The sequence below is a fragment of the Hypanus sabinus genome, chromosome 16, assembly GCF_030144855.1.
Source record: "Hypanus sabinus isolate sHypSab1 chromosome 16, sHypSab1.hap1, whole genome shotgun sequence".
In the NCBI taxonomy this organism is placed as follows: Eukaryota; Metazoa; Chordata; class Chondrichthyes; order Myliobatiformes; family Dasyatidae; genus Hypanus; species Hypanus sabinus.
In genome coordinates, this window is record NC_082721.1 from 67176847 (window position 1) to 67191234 (window position 14388).

The 14388-nt window shown below is 42.3% G+C and overlaps 1 protein-coding gene across 9 annotated transcripts in view; it reads left to right on the forward strand.

Moving 5' to 3' along the window:
• The first annotated feature begins 2886 nt into the window (after positions 1-2886).
• Positions 2887-14388, forward strand: part of LOC132406391 (A-kinase anchor protein 8-like) — a 32921-nt gene continuing 21419 nt past the window's right edge. For 8 of the 9 annotated variants that reach the window (XM_059991998.1, XM_059991999.1, XM_059992001.1 and 5 more), the window contains exon 1: positions 2887-2985. In XM_059991998.1, coding sequence (XP_059847981.1) covers positions 2967-2985 — 19 coding nt within the window. In that variant the 5' untranslated portion in view covers positions 2887-2966. The remainder of the gene's footprint in view (positions 2986-14388) is intronic. The other variant, XM_059991997.1, reaches the window with a different exon arrangement.

The following is a 14388-nucleotide window of genomic DNA, read 5'->3' on the forward strand; positions in this document are numbered from 1 at the left end:
TCCGCGGAGAGAAGAGGATAGCTAATACTTTGGGTCTTTGCTTGGACTCATTTTTGTCTATAATTATAAAGTGATTGAAGGAAAGTATTATGAGATTGCCAGAGGTAAGTGTTTTACACAGAGAGTGGTGGGTGTGCAGGACACACTGCCAGGGGTAGTGGTAGAGGCAGATACATTAGCAACTTAAGCAACTTTCTTTCCAAGTTAAGAAACACAATTAGTTTGTATGTTTGAAAATTGGTTTACTCTATTTACAGCTATCAACTGGGAGGGCTGGGTACTGTGCTGTCTCTCGAAACAATATTAAAAAAAGGATGCAGTTTCCTCCCCAATAGAAAGACCCAAACCCAGGGGAAGGAACATCTTTATTTATACTGCAAGTGTAAGTCTGGGTTATGTGGTGGTCTGTTATTTTATTTCTTTATTGCACACTTTAGGAGCAAACTGAAAGGGCACACAGAATTGATGTTCAAAATAACAGGTGGCTTATTAAAAAGAAACTGGTGTGCACCAGTCAATGTTGATATACCTGAGCATGAATTTTGTACATATTTTACATTCTCAGTTGATGAGCTGTGGTATTTAAGTCTGGCAGCCCATGTCTGTATAAGAATACCAGGTATGACTTCTGGAGGGCTATTTTTCAAGAGGTAAGGAACAATACCAGGCCAGGTTGAAGGTGACTTTGGAAGCATGTCAACTCTGGTAGGGTTTACAGGACATTGATTCCTACCAAGTGAAACCCAACATGGCGAATGGCAATGATGCTTCACGCCCAGACGAGCTCAGTACCTGTTCTGCTCACTTTGAAAAGGAGAACAAAACCACAGCTATGAGGATCACTGCAGCACCCAGTGACCCTGTGACCTCTGTTTCGGAGACTGATGTCAGGCTGTCTTTCAAGATGATGAACCTTTGAACAATTGCTGGTGTGTTTCAGCACCCCTCTTCCAGTGGGATTTCACTGAGTTACAACACTTGAGTTAAAGCATTTCAGGATGTATATCAAATACATTTTGATGACATTAAATTGAACCTTTGAACCGTTCAAGGCAACAGGCCCCGATGGAATACCTGTTAAGGCTCTGAAAACCTGTACCAACCAACTGGCAGGGTGTTCAAAGACATTTTCAATCTCTCATTACTACAGTTGAAAGTTCCCATCCATATCAAAAGGGCAACGATTATACCAGTGTGCAAGAAGAGCAGAGTGAGCTGCCCCAGGTTGTAAATCTAGTCAGCTCCATCTTGGGTACTAGCCTACAAAGCACCCAGGAATCTTCCGGGAACGGTGTCTCAGAAAGGCAGTGTCCATTATTAAAGACCTCCAGCACACAGGGCATGCCCTTTTCTCACTGTTACCATCAGGTGGGAGGTACAGAAGCCTGAAGGCACACATTCAGTGATTCAGGAACAGCTTCTTCCCTTCTGCTACCTGATTCTTAAACGGACATTTATCCTGTGAACACCACCTCACTTTTTTTAAATACAGTATATATTATGTTTTAACACTATTTTTAATCCATTAAATATACATATACTGTAATTGATTTACTTATTATTATTATTTGTTTCTTCTATATTATGTGTTGCATTGAACTACTACTGCTAAGTTAGCAAATTTCACAACACATGCCAGTGATAATAAACCTGATTCTGATTCTCAGCGTTTCAGGAAAAGTTTCTTCCCCCCCCCGACATCTGATTTCTAAATGGGCATTGAACCCATGAGCTCTACCTCGCTTCTTCTATTTCCTTTTGTTTTGCACTACTTATTTAGCTATTACAGTATGTATTTACTCTAATTCAGTTATTTCTCTCTATTATCATGTATTGCATTGTACTGCTGCCAGAAGGTTATCAAATTTCATGTCAAATGCCTATGATATTAAACCTGACACACACAAAATGCTGGTGGAACACAGCAGGCCAGGCAGCATCTATAGGGAGAAGCGCTGTTGATGTTTCGGGCCGAGACCCTTCGTCAGGACTAACCAAAAGGAAAGATAGTAAGAGATTTGAAAGTAGTGGGGGGAGGGGGAATGCGAAATGATAGGAGAAGACTGGAGGGGGTGGAATGAAGCTAAGAGCTGGAAAGGTGATTGGCAAAAGTGGTACAGAGCTGGAGAAGGGAAAGGATCATGGGATGGGAGGCCTCAGGAGAAAGAAAGGGGGAGGGGAGCACCAGAGGGAGATGGAGAACAGAGTGATGGGCAGAGAGAGAGGAAAAAAACAAACAACTAAATATGTCAGGGATGGGGCAAGAATGGGAGGAGGGGCATTAACGGAAGTTAGAGAAGTCAATGTTCATGCCATCAGGTTGGAGGCTACCCAGCCGAAATATAAGGTGTTGTTCCTCCAACCTGAGTTTGGATTCATTTTGACAATAGAGGAGGCCATAGATAGACATATATAGTCCCTATAGATGCTGCCTGGCCTGCTGTGCTCCACCAGCATTTTGTGTGTGTTGTTTGAATTTCCAGCATCTGCAAATTTCTTCGTGTTTGCATATTAAACCTGATTCTGATTATCTAAGGTGTTTTGGTTAAACAGTTCATGGTATCAGGCAAAAAAATGCACCTAATTTTATCATAAACAAAATGCTGGGGGGTGGGGAAGCTCAGCAGGTCAGGCAGCATTTTGTGTGTGCTCCTTGGATTTCCAGCATCTGCACTTTTTCTCTTGTTTGTGATGGGGTAACTTTAATTCATCTGTATTTGTCAAAGCAAGCTGCTTTGAATGACACCGAGTTGCGTGTGATATTAGTTACAGTCAATTTAAAGTCCAGGAGCGCATCTACCATCTAGGAAAACTAGGAGGAACGAGCGTAGGAGCGCACGTGATCCGCCCAACCCGGGCCGCGGTTCACGTGACTCGTCCATCCCAGCGCGCGCCTCACGTATCCCGCCTTCCCCGGCTCTCGACGTCATTAAGGCCCGAACGTTTCTGACTGAAGTGGGATCACAATGGACGGTCGCTATGGAGGTTAGTGCGATCGGGGATTTTTCATGGTGATTCTTATCCATCATTAAAGCTCACAGCTGAGTTATTGAGAACTATTTGATGTCGCTCTGACGTGATCTCTACAAATAATTCCTAGTTGGGGCGCCTTTGATACTGGTTTATATTTCCTCATCTTATTCGCTGATTGGCTAAGTTACCGCCAGTATTCCATATGATAGGTTAATAGCGCTGTCAATTACTACCCGCCAGCCTGGCTCTCCTAGCGCTCGGGCTGACGTGTTTTATCTTTAACTGGTATAGCGTTTAAAGTAAATTGGGTAATACGACTGTGCATGGAAATGACCGATTCAAAATATATTTGTTATTTTTGGTTTAAACACGATCTCTGCGCATGCGATGCTGTAGCTGGCACGCGATTTCCACGTGTGGTTGTGAATTTAAATGACGATTTTTTAGAAAAAACACTTTTTGAGAAGTTTATGCGTGAGTCCTGCATTTGTACACATCTAATTTACTGCAGTATGTTCATTACAGACGAGAAGGTGGGCACCGGACTCCCGCTTTTCTTCCTGCAGCAGTCTCGCTTTAACGCCACAAAATGGCGTCGGCCTCCTTCCCGCCCCCGCCCCGCGTGCGCGCGCGCGCGCTCACTCGCGCACTATCGCGCGCGTCCGCATGGTCGGTGAGATCCTGACTTTGCACATCGCGCACGTTTTGGAGTTTCCCCACATTAATCTTCAGCGATGTCAAAACTGCCGTTAGAGACTCTCTACCTGCAAAAAAAAATCTCGCGCCCTTATAAAGTCCTTTATAAAACACTTTCTCATTAATGTACTTCCCAAGAACATGTCAGGACACCAGAAGTCTTGATGCCGTGTTTCAACTCGTAACATAAACAATTCCTTCTCCCAACAGATGCCGCTCATTTTGCTGATTTCCTCTAGCAAATTGCTATAAGTTATGTCTCAGATTGTTAAGTGCAAGGTTGTCTTTGTTTGACCATCTCAATTTCCTTAAGATGGCATGTGCCATGCTTGAAGTATCCCTTGATCCAATGGTTATATGCAGTACACTTCCTTTGAAATTAACGTTAACATGTGCACAGAAACTGGGAATGCTCACCTGGTCAGGCATAATTCATGGAAAATGAAACGAGTTGATATACATGATGCAACAACAGGTGAAGGTAATTTACTCCAGGAAGTACAGTACATTCCCTCTGTAACTTACAATTGTTCACTAATTTTCCTTTGTTAATCTTCTGTTACTTAAAGCAACAATTTATAGTAGCCTGTCGCCTACCTGCATATCTTTGGGTTTGGGAGGAATCTTGAGTACCTGGAGTATGTGGGTGAGAGGAGAACATAGAATCTACACATAGACTGCACCCCAAGTCAGTGTCAAGTGCAGGTCTCTGGACTGCTGCTACTACTACTCTGATGTGCATTATTGTTCTCTCTCCATAGATACAAGTTGAATTGTTGGGTGTTTTGTAAACTTTTTATTGGACCTGATTTATTTTGCTTTTTGATCAATGTTTGGTATTTGAATTTCAAGAAAGCCTTGTAGCTGCTTCTGTATCTATTTTAATGAGGATAGCAATAATAATTGCAATGATGTTCTGACTACTACGCTAAAGCAAATCACACCAGACATGCACAGCAGGACAGGTAGAAAGAGAGGCTGTTATATTTGAAAATGCCTGCTCATCATGTTGATAATAAGGCGATCTTGGCTTAAAGTTAAGTTGTTCAGAATTAATTGTGTTCACTTGTCTCTTCTTGCTAGATAGATGCATGCCTGGTATCAGCATTGGTTGTTGAAGCAGATGTAATGGTCAATTCTATATCATCTTCACTCTTTTATTCCTCTCCATTAAAAGCAGGAACATTATTTATTGCAAAATATAACTATCCTTGTCCTTGCACTTGGGTGTCTTAAATTATGACTTTGAGGAAAATTGCAGTTGCATCCATGCAACCAAAGAACATAGTTCTATCTTGCTGATAAAGTTGTGTGCCATACTGTTTTTGTAGTTTTGTTAATGGTATTTGAATTTAATCTAGTTTACTTAAGGATTTTACTGGTGTATTGATTTCTTTTAAGCTGGAGTGATTATTGTTCCTTCAGAGCAGAGGTATTAGCATTGCAAATATAACAAATGGCCATTTCCAGTCAGGCATTTGAGATGTTAATATTATTGGAAGCAATATTGCTTAGTAAATTATTCCATATCTGAAGTTCCCCAGGTGCTTCCTTTATCCCTACAATCAATTAACCAATTGCATGCTTGCTAATTATGATGAGTATGGATGGATAGAACAGAAGAGGGATTATGCTTTATCCAGCTGTATTCCCAACTTTTTAGTATTAACTAATTCCAACCTTACTTGTTCTTGACCATCTGCCTTTTGATTGTATTATATTTCTCCAGTCTTAACAGTAGAGTTATGGTAGGCACTCACATGAGTTAGACATTGATGACTGTTAACCATGCTACAGTGGAAACAATCGTCTACAATGCAAAAGTCTGAGATATTGGTGAAATTAAAATGATGCATTTTCCACACTTCTGCTCTATCCAATTCTATCACTTTTATTAGTGGCTTGTGATTCTCAAGCAGTTGTAAACTTTTATTCTAATTTTATTCATGAATGTAATAATTGGGTTTTCAAGTTTGAAAAGGATGATGAGATTCAATTTTATTTGCAACCTTTTGCAGATCAGAGTAATGATTGTGCTGTCTTAAGTCACTTTGGCCTAGTGGTTTAAAGTGGTGACTTTTTCAATAACCCCAGACAAGCAATTGTGTTTTATTCTTATGGAACTACAGGTGTATGTTTACTCCTAACCACTTTATTGCTTAAGTTGAAAGTCAAATCTCCTACTGTGCTGATGGTCAAAATTTAGCTCAGAAGCAAAATTATCTTTGATATTTGTTTCCTGCTTGAAAATAATTGTAGCTTCTTGGGGCAGTTTATGTTGGAAAAATGAATTTTGAATTTCCATCTGCAGATTTTTGTGCTCCTAGAACTTTGAACATTACAGCACAGGAAAAGGCCTTTCAGTCCATGATTTTGTCCGAAGCTAAACTAATCCCTTCTGCTTACATAATATTCATATGCCTCAATTTCCTGCACATCCATGTGCCTAAGACTTGAGCATCTCTATTGTGCTTGCCTCCACCACTAGAAAAGTGTGCATGCATTCCAAGTTCAGGTTTCCCCCGCTATTCGAAGGTAGAGCATTCTTATGAAATGGTTTGTAAGCCAGAATGTTGTAAAGTGAAGAAGCAATTACCATTTATTTATATGGGAAAAATTTGTGACTGTTCCCAGACCCAAAAAACAACCTGCCAAATAACACATAAAATAATAGTAACATATAGTAAAAGCAGGAATGATCTGATAAATACAGTGTATATAATGTAGGAATACTTTTCTGCAATTACTGCAGCATTGTCCACCGCAGCAAAAATCTCATGCAAGCACTCCAGCCAGAAACACTCTTTCCAGTAACTTTTAAACAATGAAGCTACCAAAGAACTCAAAAATGCACAGCCTATATAAAGTAGGAATAACGTACATTACTGGAATCAAGAAGAGAGCGAGCACTCTGATGATGGTGTGTGAGGCTGAGTCGTCAAGAGGTTGGGGTGGTGGGAGGTAGAGGAGACTGGGGTATCATCTCATCGTCGTCTGTTTCCATCAGGGCAGGCAGGTTACCTGTGTCGAAGGTTGAGATTCGTCGTCTGCTGTGGCTAATGTGGAAGGCTTGAAAAACAACAGTATGCTTGACTGCTTAGCCTCGAGCATTTTTCTACATTACACTTTGTAAGCACTCAAACCATCCTGCAAATATGCCTTAAACCTACATACCCTTTCAAAACTAAAGCCATACTTTTCTGCAATCATTGCAGCGAAAATCTCACACAATTGCTTCCCATTCAGTTCCTGGATGTCTTCACTTTTGGGCCATTGCATTTGGCTTCAGTTGTTATCCTTTCCTCTTCATCAGCTCTTCATCTCTCAGTTCTTGGTCATGGGATGCCAAAATCTCTTCAACATCATCTTCGTCAACTCCCACAAACCCTTAGCCAAACTCACTATGTCCTTACTTTATCCATCACGATCGAAACGCTTTATTATGTCTAGTTTTACACTAAGTGTAACACCCTTACGTGCTTTTTTAGGCTTTTCCGATACCTTAGAACTTGTCTTGCTAATGGATGCACAAAATAAATCGACATAAAACACATGCTCACAGGTACGTGTTTAAGCAATGCTGGCTAGAATGCAATTCTGGGGGAGGAACTTGGCTGCTCGGCGCGCTGCCTTTTTTCGTAACAGTGAAAACTCCTGTTAATGAAAACAGGTAACTAATGTAGGTCTTTCGTAACAGCGAGTTGACGTAAAGCAAACATTAAAAAAACGGGGGACACCTGTATCCATCACTTCATTGTTTTTTTTTACAAAAGTTTAGAGTTAAAGAACAAATAGGTCCTCTAGTCCATCTAGTCTGTGCTAGTATGGATTTCTGTGTGGTCTCTTCTATCTGCACGTGGACCATTGCCCTTCATAACACTGTCATTCACATACCTATCCAAACTTGCGTGTTACGATTGAATCCACATCTGCTGGGAACACACACTCACAAAATGCTGGTGGAACACAGCAGGCCAGGCAGCATCTATAAGGAGAAGCACTGTCGACGTTTCGGGCCGAGACCCTTCGTCAGGACTAACTGAAGAGAAAGATATTAAGAGATTTGAAAGTAGTGTGGGGGAGGGGGAAACGCGAAAAATTAGAAGACTGGAGGGGGTGGGATGAAGCTAAAAGCAGGAAAGGTGATTGGTGAAAGTGGAGAAGGGAAAAGGATCATGGGACGGGGGGCCTCAGGAGAAAGAAAGGGGGGGAGCATCAGAGGGAGATGGAGAACAGGCAAACAACTAAATATGTCAGGGATGGGGTAAAAAGGGGAGTAGGGGCATTAACAGAAGTTAGAGAAGTCAATGTTCATGCCATCAGGTTGGAGGCTACCCAGCCAGTATATGAGGTGGTGTTCCTTCAACCTGAGTGTGATTTCATCTTGAAAGTAGAGGAGGCCATGGATAGACATATCAGTGAGAATGGGACGTGGAATTAAAATGTGTGGCCAGGGAAATGCTGCTTTCTCTGGCGGACAGAGCGTAGGTGTTCATCGAAACAGTCTCCCAGTCTGCATCGGGTCTCACCAATATATAAAAGACCACACTGGGAGCACTGGACGCAGTATACCACACCAGTTGACTCCCTGGTGAAGTGTCGCCTCACCTGGAAGGACTGCCTGGGGCCCTGAATAGTGGTGAGGGAGGAAGTGTAAGGGCAGGTGTAGCACTTGTTCTGCTTACAAGGATAAGAGCCAGGAGGGAGATCGGTGGGAAGGGAATGGGGGGGGGGTGAATGAGTGGACAAGGGAGTCGCGTAGGAAGCGATCCCTGCGGAAAGCAAAGGGGGGGGAGGGAAAGATGTGCTTGGTAGTGGGATCCTGTTGGAGGTGGTGGAAATTACAGAGAATTGTACGTTGGACCTGGAGGCTGGTGGGGTGGTAGGTGAGGACAAGGGGAACCCTATCCCGAGTGGGGTGGCGGGTGGATGGGGTGAGAGCAGATGTGTGAGAAATGGGAGAGATGAGTTTGAGAGCAGAGTTGATGGTGGAAGAAGGGAAGCCCCTTTGTTTAAAAAAGAAGACATCTCCTTTGTCCCTACATGATTCCCTTGTCTATTCACCCCCCGGACACAGACTGGGAGACCTTTTCGCTGAACACCTGCACCCGATCCGCCAGAGAAAGCAGGATCTCCCAGTGGCCACACATTTTAATTCCACGTCCCATTCCCATTCTGATATGTCTATACATGGCCTCCTCTACAGTCAAGATGAAGCCACACTCAGGTTGGAGGAACAACACCTTGTATACTGGCTGGGTAGCCTCCAAACTGATGGCATGAACATTGACTTTTCTAACTTCCGTTAATGCCCCTCCTCCCCTTCTTGCCCCATCCCTGACATTTAGTTGTTTGTTTCTTTTACTCTCTCCACCCATCACTCTGGCTGTTCTCCATCTCCCTCTGGTGCTCTTCCCCCCCCCCCGCTTTCTTTCTCCTGAGGCCTCCCGTCCCATGATCCTTTCCCTTCTCCAGCTCTGTATCACTTTCGCCAATCACCTTTCCAGCTCTTAGCTTCATCCCATCCCCTCCGGTCTTATATCATTTCGCATTTCCCCCTCCCCCCTCTACTTTCAAATTTCTTACTATCTTTCTCTTGAGTTCGTCCTGACGAAGGGTCTCGGCCCGAAACGTCGACAGTGCTTTTCCTTATAGATGTTGCCTGGCTCGCTGTGTTCCACCAGCATTTTGTGTGTGTGTGTTGTTTGAATTTCCAGCATCTGCAGATTTCCTCATGTTTGCTCTTCTGCTGGGTGCTTGTTCCATATTTGCACCACCTTGTGAGTGAAGTAGGTCCCCCTCATGTTCCCTTTTGCCTTAAACCTATGACCTATTGGTTTTTAGTCTCACCTAATGATGGGGGGGAGAAAAATTTGTAGATTTACCTCATCTTTAGTATACCTCAATCAAATCTCTCCTCATTCTTTTATGCTCTAGGGAATAATATCCTTGCCTATTTGACCTATTTTTGTAACTCTATTCCTCAAGTCCTGGAAATATCTTTGCAAATTTTCCCACACTCTTCCAAGCTTATTGATGTCTTTTCTGTAGGTTTGGTGGCCAGACCTGTACATAAAACTAAACTTGGCCTTGCTTCTTGTACAGCTTCAACGTAATATCCAACTGCTGTTCTCAGTGCCCTGATTGATGAAGGTAAATGTGCCAAAGCTCTCTTTACAACCTTGTCTACCTCTGATGTCAACTTCAAGAAATCAGGGATCTGTGTTCATGTGTCCCTTTGTGTTACTTTGCACCTCAGTACCCCAAGTGTCATCCTTGTTGCGTGAACAAAGACACCGGAGAGAATTTGATATGAAGCAGTCTCTTTATTTGATAAAATGAGACAGAGCAGGTGTCATATTGAGACCCTTTTCAGAGGGAAAAGGCCTGTATGACCTGACACTACACATTTTGTATACTAAAAATGAAAGGACATTAGAGACTAAAGATCAAAGGACAATGGCATATTTACAGTGAGTCCTTTGAACTTACTTTCTAAAGTCCACATAGACATGAATTGGTATATTGTGGACACTTTGCTTGGGATCATGGTTTTCATGACCTTGTGGAGCAGATGGATTTGAGCACCTCTACATCCCTTCATTTGATAGTCAAAGGCTTTGAAAAGTTGAGAAAAATTCTGTACAGTGATTCCTGCTTCATGTTTTTCTTTGGCTTGTAGTGAAAACTATACCACATTATGGTTCTGGAAGGAACATTTTCCCCACTGAGTAGTGATTGAGCAGGATCCTTGCAATAATTTTTCTTTGAATTACCACATTCAGGCTTGCCTCCTTTCAAGTCAAGTCAACTTTTATTGTCATTTCGACCATAACTGCTGGTACAGTGCATAGTAAAAATGAGACAACGTTTTTCAGGACCATGGTTTACGTGACACAGTACAAAAACTAGACTGAACTTCGTAATTTGAAAAAAACCCAGAAAGCTATACTAGACTACAGATCTACACTGGACTGCATAAAGTGCACAAAAACAGTACTGGCATTACAATAAATAATAAACAGGACAGTAGGGCAAGGTGTCAGTCCAGGCTTTGGATATTGAAGAGTCTGATAGCTTGGGGGAAGAAACTGTTATATAGTTTGGTCGTAAGAGCTCGAATGCTTCGGAGCCTTTTCCCAGACTGCAGGAGGGAGAAGAGATTGTATAAGGGGTGCATGGGGTCCTTCATAATGCTGTTTTCTTTGCGGATGTGGCGTGTAGTGTAAATGTTCTCACAGTTATGACATCCTTTGTTTGATAAAAGTATTATGTTTTGGTGCTGAAGGGGTTTTGAATGCTCAGTAATCCTCACTTTTCAGTTGTTGAAATAATTGTTACCAACCCCTAGATGGACTGGTGCAGCACTGGAATTGTGGTGGATAGTATGCTGTAAAAACAAATGAAACCACAGATACTATATATTTGAAACAAAAAGGAAGGTGCTGAAAGAACAGAACCAGTCAAGCAGTATTTGTGGATGGAGAAACCAGTTAAGTTTTTTTGGATCAGCAACCCCTTCTCCGGTTATACTTCACTGGCTGAGTTCTCCTAGCATTTCAGTTTTTTTTTGTGGTTTCAGAACCTTTACTTTCCATTTGTTCTTTATTACATTTGAATTCATTGCAACTTTTCTAGATATGCCTACCTTGAAGCTGATCTCCTTTCTGATCAAAATGCACCTACATCCTCGTTTCTTTATCTAGTCCTAAGGAAGGATCAGTGACTGGTTTCTCTTTCCACAGATGTTGCTTAACTGGTTGTGTTCTTCCAGCATTTGTTTTTGTGCCTTTGTCCTTGGAATGCTTTTTGCTGCATTGGACCTTTAGCTGTCTAGATAAGCTCTCCATATATCAGCAGAATGATAGCTTTCATAGTGGAAAGATCTGTGCTTTTTGCAGTTATAAACACAAGAGATTCTGCAGATGCTGGAAATCGAGAGTGACACAAAATGCTGAAGAAACTCAAAACTGGTCAAGCAGCATCCATGGAAGGGTCTCAGCTCAAATCATCGACTCATTATTCCTTTCCATAGAGGGCTGCTTGACCTGCTGAGTTCCTCCAGCATTGTATGTATTTTTAAGTTATCAGCTGTTCCTGGATCTTTTGTTCTCTTTTCATTCATACCATCTGTTTCTTGGACTGGAAGTATGTTGTTGGATGTTGGCCATAAGTTGCTTCTACTTAAATGTGATGTTTCAAATCTGTCCCTGTCTATCCTTGTAGGCAGTCTGGACTTGTGTGAGCTGTGGGTGATTTGATTATTGTATTGTCCCAGGTTCCTTATAGCAATGGGGAGGGCAGGTATCCTGCCAGGTTCTTGGCACACTGTAACACTACAGTAATCTCTTTTAGTATCAGTAGTTTCATCCTTTGGACTGTATCATGAGTGCTAGGCTAAGTACTACAAACCTGTGTCAAAAAGGGTGAATTTACCATTCTCTTTCTATTTGTATCTGCTTGTTCTCCCATGTTTCGTGAACTATCGTATCAAGCTTTCCTGCTTGTGTTATTAGTTTCCTACCAGTAAATTTATATATATATATATATATTTTTTTTTACACACGCGCGTGCGCGTACTTAATGCCTGCTTTGCCTTGACTTGAAATTCCCATGGATCTTGAGTTGTGTGTTTATTTGGATCAAGTTACCTGGTATCCTAAAGCTTTCATGGGAAACAGATGGGACAGAAAGAGCAAACATGAGGAAATCTACAGATGCTGGAAATTCAAACAACACACAAAATGCTGGTGGAACACAGCAGGCCAGGCAGCATCTATAAGGAGAAGCATTGTCGATGTTTTGGGCTGAGACCCTTCGTCCGGACACAAAGACATTGCTGAAAAGAAGAATCCTCATGAAAGTGTGCCAAATCTGTAGCAAGGCTTTAAGAGAGACTGGGTGTGAATTAGATCTGGGTTTCCTGTGGTATACAGAATGCTGTAGGAACTCAGCAGGTCAGGCAGCATTTGTAGAAATGAATAAACAGTTGACTATTAGGGCTGTGACCTTTTTTCAGGACTACAAAGGAAGGGAGAAGATGCCAGAATAAAAAAGGGGAAGGAGGATAGCTAAAAGGTGTTAGGTGAAGTCTGGTGGGTGGGAAAGTTTTAAAGGTTTGGAGAGGAAGGAATCTTATGGGAAAAGAGTGAACCATGGGAGAAAGGGAAGAAGGAGGGTAATAGGTGAGAAGAGGTGGGAGGGGGGAAGTTACCAGAAGGCAAAATCAATGCTCATACAATCAGATTGGAGGCTACCCATGTGGAATATGAGGTGTCCTTCCACTTGAGAGTGGCCTCATCATGGCACAAGGACCGACGTGTTGAAACTGGAATAGGAATTAAAATGTGCCACTGGAAAATTCTGCTTTTGGTGGATTGTGTGTATATTGTTTACAGTTTTTGTCATCTAGATGTTAAACTTGCCCACTTCCCATAATTTGTTGCCTTAAATAAGTCATTAATTTTCATTCTGCAGGTAGATCATTTGTAAGCAATATAGGCCACATAACATGTTCATAATTATGATCTGAGAGAAAGTGTAATACATCAGTTCTGCTAGGATTTGAATTTGGAGAACCACGTGAACTGTTTCATCAGTTTAATTTTCAAATCTCTGCTTGATTATATGCTTTTTAATTCTGTCTTCCAATCTCATGATAAACATCTTTTATGATGTGGAAAATAGTCTCATTCTTTTGCTCAATCTTTAGGCCATTTAACAGAGCTTTCATTAATTATTGTCTTTCTCTGCCTGATAATACCTTACCAATGCAGCATTTTTTTTCCATTTGTCTTGTATGGGGATCCTTTTGTCTTTGATTGCATGACAAAGGGGAAGTGGGCACCATGGTAGCAAAGCAGTTAGCTATAACAGCTCGGAGTTGAATTGAATTCCAGGGCTGCCTACAAGGAGTTTGTTCTCCCTGTGTTCTCCTCTGGATGCTCCAGTTTCCTCCCACAGTCCAAAGGCATTCTAGTTAGTAGGTTAATTGCCCTGTGATTTAGCTAGGGTTAAATTGGTGGGTTGCGGGTAGTGTAGCTCACTGGGCTGGAAGGGCCTGTTCTGCCCTGTACCTCTAACTGAATATCATGACTCTCAAATACCAACTCATGCCCTCATGTAACATACACAAAACTTGGCAGGCCAGGCAGCATCTATAGACAAGAGTATAGTTGATGTTTCGGGCCAAGACTACTCAACAGAGGAGGTGCAGCAGCTAACGGACTGGTGCAGAGCCAACAACCTGTCTCTGAATGTGAACAAAACAAAAGAGATGGTTGTTGACTTCAGGAGGGCACGAAGCGACCACTCCCCGCTAAACATCAACAGCTCCTCGGTAGAGATGATTAAGAGCACCAAATTTCTTGGTGTTCACCTGGTCCCTCAACACCAGCTCCGTAGCAAAGAAAGCCCAGCAGCGTCTCTACTTTCTGCGAAGGCTGAGGAAAGTCCATCTCCTACGCCCCCCACCCCCCCAATCCTCATCACATCCTACAGTTGTACTGAGAGTATCCTGAGCAGCTGCATCACTGCCTGGTTCGGAAATTGCACCATCTCGATCGCAAGACCCTGCAGCGGATAGTGAGGTCAGCTGAGATCATCAGGGTCTCTCTTCCCGCCATTACAGACATTTACACTACACGCTGCATCCGCAAAGCAAACAGCATTATGATGAACCCCACGCACCCCTCATACAAACTCTTTTCTCTCCTGCTG